General features: G+C 32.9%; 1 protein-coding gene and 1 non-coding gene across 2 annotated transcripts; one reads left to right on the top strand and one right to left on the bottom strand.

Annotated features, from left to right (window-relative positions):
• LOC114404381 lies at positions 1 to 98 on the top strand. The gene has a single exon (XR_003664949.1). It is a non-coding gene; the product is annotated as a small nucleolar RNA R41 (small nucleolar RNA).
• A 1899-nt stretch (positions 99 to 1997) lies between these two features.
• On the bottom strand, positions 1998 to 9026 carry LOC114390746 (metal tolerance protein 2-like). The gene is made up of 12 exons (XM_028351624.1): positions 8551 to 9026; positions 8399 to 8468; positions 7749 to 7846; positions 7437 to 7591; positions 6795 to 6910; positions 5527 to 5623; positions 4724 to 4808; positions 4427 to 4489; positions 4213 to 4318; positions 2959 to 3095; positions 2572 to 2660; positions 1998 to 2485 (listed from the first exon to the last, which is right to left on the bottom strand). The coding sequence occupies exons 1-12, from the start codon at positions 8887 to 8889 to the stop codon at positions 2299 to 2301; spliced, it is 1542 nt and encodes a 513-aa protein (XP_028207425.1). The 5' UTR covers positions 8890 to 9026; the 3' UTR covers positions 1998 to 2298.
• Positions 9027 to 9231: the final 205 nt, after the last annotated feature.

Genomic DNA, 9231 nt, shown 5'->3' with positions numbered 1-9231 from the left:
TTGGAGGCAATGATGGTACGAACTACCTATTTTATTAGGGAAAAGATAATTTTCCCTTGTCATTACAAAACTACCAATGGATCCTTCTGAGCCTTTCTACATTTTTGGTTTTTTTTTTCTGTTTTGTTTTTTTAATTTGGATTGGTTTGTTATTATAGATCAGAAATTGAGTGTGGTGTTGCAGAAGAGAAAGAGAACAGAGTCATTGAAGTAATGATACCCTTTTCTGAATTTAATAGATGTGGACTTTTTAATCAGACTACAATTATCTGATGAATGGCTCTCTTAGCATGAAATGTTCTTCATAAAAAATATTTCTCAAAAAAAAATAAAAATTGTGCACGGTAAGGTATTAGAAGTTGTTTTTTTTTTCTTCAATTTCTTATCACATTTTTTTTTCTTTTTTTAAGTTTGATTTGGTTCGGCCATGAGATGATGAGAAACTAATTAGAACAAAAATTAATAGAAGTTATAAAAGTTGGCCAATTTACTCTGTTGTAAATGAAAATAAAAATTATGATAGCAAGAAATGTTTTCAGAACAATATTATTCCATTTAAACTTATCCACCTCAATTTTTGTTTAATTTATTAAATTTTGATTGCTGATTCAACTCAAATTGCTGGAGTACTATTGGGTGGCGTATAGGTACACAGTTTCAAAATTTGTGTAAAATACATGATTATGCAAAAGTCATCAGATATAACTTTTATTAAATGATAGTATTTGTTATTTGGTAAGAAAAAAATTATTTTAATTATATTAAAAAAAGATATATAATTGTACACAGCAGCGATGAACAGTACTGTTACAATAAAAAAGCGAAGGAGCGTAGAACTTGCATAGTTGCATTGCATCTTGTTAAGAAGATAAATGTATGTTGTCTTTAAGTCCTTTGTATTTAAAAATTATTCTGATTCTTAATCAACACTAAAAAATTCAATCGGCAAAATAAATATTTCATAACACCTATTTTTTTATTCATAAGAAATTAAAACCTTACTTAAAGAAATTCAGCTTGCCAAATCAATTAATTAGATACAACTAGTTAATATGTTAAAATTAAAGTTGAATAATTCAGATATTACCTAAATTTAACCTTTAATGAAAATAATTATTGATTAAACTTTATTTACTTTTCAATCGAATTTCTCAGATTAGTCTGGATCTTTTTCTTGATGAACCAAAGAATTAAGAAAAAAAAATTAAGCTTTGTCAGCTTATCACAATTTACATTTTATTTCAAAATAGAATAAACTTTAATTTAGTCCCTAGTACTTAAAGTAAAAAATATATATATAGAAATAGTTTCAAAAGTATTAAAAAATCATCCTACACAGTCCTTCAACTTCAAATTTTAATATTGAGACTATTTATATAATTTCATTACTTTAAAGACTATTCACAGAAGACAAATATTTTAAGAACTAAATTGATAGTTTACTCTTCAAATTATACGCTTTGTTTTTATGCAAATGGATGTCAAATTTTAGTGTTAACTTGTAAATTCAGTTGGGTTTACAAGCCTACTCTTGGAAATCAAGCTGACATATTTGTAAACTCGCTTTTTGTTGAACTCTAACTCCCATGAAATTCATAAAGCTGCCTGTTAGTTCAACACGAGTGGGCGAGTTCAATTTCTTCGTAAAAGAGCAAAACAACAGTCCTTAGTGCAATTTGAACGCACGATTAAGGCTCACTTTGTTCTTTTGAAAGACCTTGGTTCCGCTCGATTCTTACCATTTGTAATGAGAAGCACGATTCTCAATTTTTTAGCCCAATTTTTAGCCATCTCGTTGTTTGAAAGACAACATATTTCTCATTACGCATATTTCAAAAAATGCCAATATTTCGATGTTCGTACGTAGTTTACCCACTGCAAAAATATCATATAATAGATGTTTGGTCAATGCACTTATTCACATGTTAGGAATGCAAAAATCCAATGCTAACATTGGGGTAGGATACAAAAATATATAATGCTAATCAAACACAGCAAGGAAAAATGTTTTAGGTTTTGATTAAACTTTGAACTTAAAAAGGTGCTAACAAAGACAAATTTGCCGTTAAAAACTGTGTAACTCAAGGAGGTTCATTATTTAGTCATATTCAGTAGTTTTGCAGGGCTACGAGGGGACTCAACAGTGTATCAAACGTCAAATGGGCGCCAAATATATTGAGTTTTTAGTAGGTTTCCTCACCTTTCCACCTCCTGCGAACCTCTCAAATGGGCTAGTATGAAATTGTATGAGACTAGGTAGAAGTTGCAGCAGAGCAATATTGTAATAATCTATTTAACTTAAATCATACTAAAAGGATGCATGGAGTTGCAAAAAAATCGGCTTTCCACCATCCATGGATGGTTCTTAGTAAGATTGATCTGTGGGAATGGTTGCCCCAAACGTAGCTGAATGCCAACATGAATTGTATTGGAGACAGCCTTCAAAATCTCTTCCTCTGCTTGCTTTGCCATTTCCATTGCATGTCTGCGGGTAAATAAACATAAGTTGCCATGGGAGATCGACCCAGTTCACAATCAAACTCACTAAAAGTTTAAGACAATAAAAATTACCCAATTGGGATATCAGGTGGCATGGAAACCTCAATTTGAAGAACTATCTTGCTTTGAAACATGTGACGTGTTATGCACTCAACTGACATCTGAAAATCAGCCAGAGACAATTAAAGATTGAAAAATCAACTGTACTTCCATTAACAATGGAATCATCTTACTTTCCACCACCTCAATGAATACTGAAACAGAAAAACCTGAATATCATATTCGTACTAGGAAGAGAATAGCAACCATTTAATTCTCCAAATTTTATAGCTAAGAGAACTTGAACCAATTAATCCGTTCACTTTTGACCAATAAAATCAAAGTTATTTTTATTTTCTTCTAGTTTTCACAAACAAAACTTATTTTTATTTTCTTCTAGTTTTCACAAACAAATGTTACCTGTGGAAAGTTTGATGAGATGATATCAGAAACAATTCCTTTAATATTACTATCCTCCTCAGCAGGAACAATACTGCTATGGTCCATGCCTCCACTCCAACTATCTTGCTGACAAGAAACATGTGACATGGCAGGATCTATAAAAAAGGAAATAAGAATAGGACATATTTAGAGTAAAGAGATACAAAATAGCAGAACACATGACATCAACTACAAAAAAAAAATAGGCATATCTTTGCCATATGGCTGCAATTTGAAAATAAAGGCTGAATGAGTAGAAAATTAGGCATATCTTTGCCATGCACTGATATATAGTTGGTAAAATAGGATAGCAAGAAAGACCAGTGGTGACAGATTTAAATCTGCATTTTTGACATTCATAACAGGCTAAGCATTTTCTATACGTAAACAATGGTCACTACCAGTGATGAATATTTTGCATGAACAGTGCTGAAATAGAGACGACTGGGTTGGACTTGGTTCAGAAGAACCCAAGACAAAATACTGCATTTTCAGCCTTGACAATGGCTTAAATAAGGATGCAAAACAGAGATGCTGCCAACTTGAGATCAAAGGAGATAATCATATTTTAACGATTGTTAGGTGAGTAAAAAATGCACTCAGCCTTAAGGGATTTATATACATGATGGTTACAAACCAAATGAATGAAAAACACAATTTACAAGAGAAAAATAATTAAGTCAACTTCTGGGGTACAATGTACGTAATCTACTTTGGCAAATGGAACAATTTATATTAAATAATTTCCAACAATAATAATCTCATACATATCTTAATTAATTACTTGTCAGTTTATTCCATTGCTTAGATTTCATTCTTCTAAAACAGGGGCTTGACACTGTCACTCACTCTGCACCGTATGCGGTCATATTCCATTACTCTGTTTTCACTCTTTCAAAGCAGAAACTTGACAAAGTAAACTGCAACTTATGATTTTGTTGTGAGGCTTATGCTTTTTGTACTTTTTGTCAATTCCTAGTTAAAATAATAACATTGAGAACTATACATCATTTATTTGATATATTACAAGCAATTTTTCAATGTATCTCCAAGTCTAATTCAATGCAATTGCAATTCACAACTATGTTATTAAAATAAAAAATTATAGCGAATCATCTTGCTACAAAGTAACTTCTGTTAACAAGTATGTCAATTATTAAAAGAACCGTGATAACAAATAACTACCATTCTGCAATAGCCAAGGTAAGAAATTTATAAAACTACAAAACAGACCTATGTGTATGAAAACTTCAACCACAGTAGGATGAGACTTGTGAATTTGATGACGAACATTTTCACCAATGTCATGTGCAGCACTTACACTAGAAAAAGGATCAACCTGCAAGGTAGAACTAAAAATTAAACCCTGAAAACTGACACATGCAGTCCAATCATGAGTTCATAACACATAATGCGTGTGACATAAAGAATGTTCAGGAGAACTGACCTCAATATGTACATCAAGATAAAGATACGAACCAGCTCTCCTTCCTCTTAAACGATGGCACCCCTGCATACAAATTGGAAAAAAAATACAAAGAAAGGAAAAGAATGTAATCTAAGTTCATACATTTGTATGCAGCCAAAACAGCATTAATGTATACCTGGTTAAAGTGGATGCAAAAAATTAAAGCAGAACTTAACATTTCTTCAAGTAAAAAGATGATATTGGAAAAGAAATCATATGCAAAGTTTCAAGGTTGCCAAAATAATATTTTAAAAAGAATATTGGAAGAAAAGACACCTTGACACCATCAACTTGCAATATTGTTTGTTTAATAGGATCCAAATGTTGTTCAGGGATTGCAGCATCCACCAATTCCAAGACGCTGATAATTCATCAAAAGCAGCAATAAAATTAGAGCTACAAGTTTGGATATAATCAGAATTGCCTATAGATACTTGTGGTAGAGTAGAAACTAGAAACTTTTTCGAACCCCCTTAATTTAGGCGGAATCAGTTTACCCCAAGTGGTTAAACATTTTGAGTCACTTTACACCTATTTGAATTCTCTGTTATCTTAATAATTTCTCAAATTGCAATTTTCGTTAAGCAAGGACGAAAATGTAGTAAATTCTATGCCTGAAATTATTAAATAATTGCATTGCAGTAGCCATTTAGTTGGACTCATTAGTATGTCATAAAGAAACAACTCATAAATTTACATGTCATATGTGCATCATTATGAGAGCAGTCAAAATGACAAAGCCATCCATCAAACAAGAATGTTTTACACATATAAAATCCCTCTAAGTTGAGGGGAAAAACAAGTAAACTTGTTACATTAATTAGATGCCACATCCAATAAGATAAATACCATATGATCTAATTTATAGGTATCCAGCACATGTCTATGTCTAGCATAGGTTTGTTCAATATATTGTTGTATCCTTGAGGATCACACTTAGTTCTCATATGTTTAAACTTAGGTTCCAAAATGAGCTTGACATGTATACACCAGGGTAAAGAAAATAGTTTCAATAACATATAAAACTATCACTTAAACTTGCAAGCAAAGATAAATTGCAGAGGAACAGATATAGGTACCTCTGGTAACCAGTTTCAGCTCCAGCTTTCAAAATCATGCCTGAGACAAGAAGTCCAGCGAGGGGATCTAGAAACTTCACTCCAAGAATAGACCCTCCTAACATGGAGATGAAAATCTATTGTTAGTGAACATAAGCAAGACCCAAGACATAAATGGATCAAGTATCCAAAGTCATAGCCTGGGCAATGCAAAAATACTAAGAGGATGAGGATCTTACAGCAAGTACTCACTATGGAAGACCAGAAAAAGAAAGAAAAAAAAGAAGAATTAAGCCAATTTTTAGTCCTTGAAAGAAACATCCAGCTATCATTTACTCCCTTAGGAATTAATTTTATCAATTTAATCACTGAAATCCCTTATAATTTAGTCTGTCCATCCATGTTAGTCTATAATATCCAAGTATTATGATGCTGTTACAGGTTAGCATTTCATGTAAACCATGTTAGACCCAAATGGCTGGAGGAACTAAATTATAGGGGATTAGACGTTTGAGTTGAGCGATCAAATTATGAAATTAATCCTTAAAGAACTAATTGAATTGTGAATCTTTAAGTTTAAGGACTGAAAATGGATTCTACTAAAAATATAACTACAAGGTCTTGGATGGTAAAATATGATGCAATGTCAGATAGTTTTTTATATTTTAACAATTAAGATACTATGACAATTTAGTGTATTCAGTAAATTAAATAACTGAAACAACAATGATGAATTGTAGATTGTGTGCTCTGTAGACAGTAAGCACAGCACTTGTTATAACTTGTATGTTAATTTTTAGTATGTTCTAATGTTAAACAAAACCACATCTGTCATCTGATCAATTCAACTAAATCAAACAAGTTGTCTGCATAAGAAAACTTAAGCTCAGATTCATACTTAAGACATGACCATGCTTCTTGTTATGCCAATTTAGGTAATAACAACAGCAGCAACAACAACAGAAAAACCATTAGAAATGTACTTAACAAATTGATGAACAGAAACAGCTCATGAATGCATAACTCCAAACACACAATAAAAATTGTTAAATATAAAGTATACTGTGTTAGATGAGCAAATGACCACTTCTTATTTTTAAAAGAGGTCCACAAAAAACTTATATGTGATTGTATGATTAGGACCATATGATTAATAATCATAACCCAACAACAATGCTGTGTAAGCAAGTAAACCTAATTGACAACATATCTTGTACTAGAATCCAATTTTATAGGACTTTCTACTGGATAACAGACCTAGTAACCCTTCAAAGAACTAAGTTATTTACCAACTCCAACGAGAGCAACTACAGATGAAATTGCATCTGAACGATGATGCCATGCATTTGCTTTCATTAGCCCACTGCCTTGCTTCTCACCAGCTTGTTTTGTTATCCAGTAAAGCCTACAGATTTGAAAAGCAAATATAAATACTAGAGTATTGGAGAAGAAAAAAAACCTAGTAATGCACATATTAATCAAAGCTTAGGGTCCATCAATAAAAGAAAAAGAAATAAGGAAAGAAACTTAAATTAAAAGGTTCTGATGTCAGGTGAGGAAAAGTGTAGGAGTTAAGGCCACAGGAATGCATTCCCTGGGAAAGTGAAGTGCTTGAGCTAACATAACTACAACAATAGCTTAATTATTTTTCCAGGTTTTCATTCAATTAAGCGATATTCTCTAAAGGTTTCCTATTTAGTAATTAACTAATTATCCTTTTGTATCTGCCCCATTGACTTGAGATTGCATCAAACTTTATTGGTTTGTATCTTACACTCATGGTGGAGAAGTATCAGATACCACCCAATGAAGCATTAGTCACAGTCAGCATATTTACAACAGCGGCATAGGACACAGGTGACTAGAATAGGGATCAGGAATACTAGGACCTCCTCAGCCCAGTACAAGTAAATATTAAGTAATGGCAGTACCCTTCTTTAACACCTATTGACACAATTGTCATATTTAAAGCAAGGATGGGATGATCCATGTTAATTCCATGGTGATGTCCACCATGTCCGTGGCTTTGCCCGTGCCCATGTGCCAATGCCTGGCTAACCATTTCAGGACCAGATGAGAACAATCCCTGCAAGTGTAACAGTGACTTAAAGTATTGAAAAGGTGAAAAAAATATCTACTTTTCATACATAGTCTAACAAAAAGCTCAATCAAAGTTTCTTTAAATCACATTGTTCACGGGAATAAGTGAAGCAACAAATAGGTCAAATTTTTAATTTCAATACCATCAAAATGTCTACAGCATGCCATGCAATGCCACCTCCGGTCGCCAAAAGCATGCAAGAGATTCCAAGAGCTCCTAGAGTCTCAAACTTACCATGTCCTGAGATACAAGACCACATAAATATAATCATAAATGACACAGAAATCTTTAAGTAAATAACATATGGATGACAACCATTAGCCTAATGAGTAATCACAACAAAATAACATAACAGAAGAGCATTATGTAACTATTATTATTATCATATGTAAACTAACAGATAATCAATCCAATTATATTAGCGTTGAATGAAAAGTTAGCATCCGGGATATTGAATAAACCATCAATGTCATTCCTAAACTATTAATCTCTTTCTTAAATAGTCCCTAAAGTGAACAAATAATCTCTCAAGTATTAAAAACCATAGTAAATAGTCCCTCGAGTGTTGAAAAATCCTTCAAATGAGTCCATGGACGTCAATTAAAAATATATATATATATAGGGACTAAATTGATGAATACTCCTACTTATATAATTTCATTACTGTAAAGACTATCGGGGAGGGCAATACTTGAAGGACCAAATTGATGATTTACTCCCAGAATATCTAATAAACAGTAACTTGATGCACAAGAGATAAATGGAGTAGCGTGTAGATACAAATGAAGTGACCATATGGGTGTTCTTTATCTCTCGGCGCCTTGGCAACCTTGAAAGACAACAAAGCTATGCCACTAAGAACCTGCGACAACACAAACAATGAGAATGAACATTGTTTCAGGACAAGTTGCAGTAAGAAACTGAGTGTGAGAGTTACCACTTACCACATCGGATACGGAATGCGCGGCATCGGCGATAATGGCAGTGCTGCCGGAAAGATAGCCGGTGAAGGCTTTTCCGGTGGCCAAACCGATGTCGGCGGCGAGACCCAACCGGAAAATGTTCTCTCCCTCTTTGTGGTAGTGGTGGCGGTCATCATGGTGTGAATGACTATGACCCAAATGCCATCTCCTTGGGATTTTGAACGCGGGATTTTCGGTTAAACAAGACTCTAATGGATGGGAATTAAGTGATTCCAGCACCGGAGGAAGAAAATTTGAAGACGAAAGCCTTGTTATGCAAGTTCGGAATACGGGATTCAGATTTCTCACTCTAAACCCCATGCTGTTTTTTCTTCCAATTCTGAAATCTAACTAGGGTTTTTCAAATTTCAAATTTCTTTTAAGCAAGAACTTCAATTTCATCTTCAGAATCATCACGTTGATCTAACGCAAATGTGTGCGTTGTATGTCACACGTGTCACCTGGAGAAAAAAGTCATGCCACATGCCGTGCGAATCTTTTCACTCTATAATAACATGATTCATGAACTAATATTTTTTATCCGAATTAATTAATTAAAATTGGGTCAAAATTCAGAACTTACATAAATTTTTTTATCATTTATTTATTTATTTATTTTAATCCAATTATTGATATATGTTTGTTTAAAATTATGCATCATAT

The sequence above is a fragment of the Glycine soja genome, chromosome 2 (genome assembly GCF_004193775.1).
Source record: "Glycine soja cultivar W05 chromosome 2, ASM419377v2, whole genome shotgun sequence".
NCBI classification, from domain to species: domain Eukaryota; kingdom Viridiplantae; phylum Streptophyta; class Magnoliopsida; order Fabales; family Fabaceae; genus Glycine; species Glycine soja.
The sequence above is the reverse complement of the archived record's forward strand: the minus strand, read 5'-3'. Positions and strand labels throughout refer to the sequence as shown.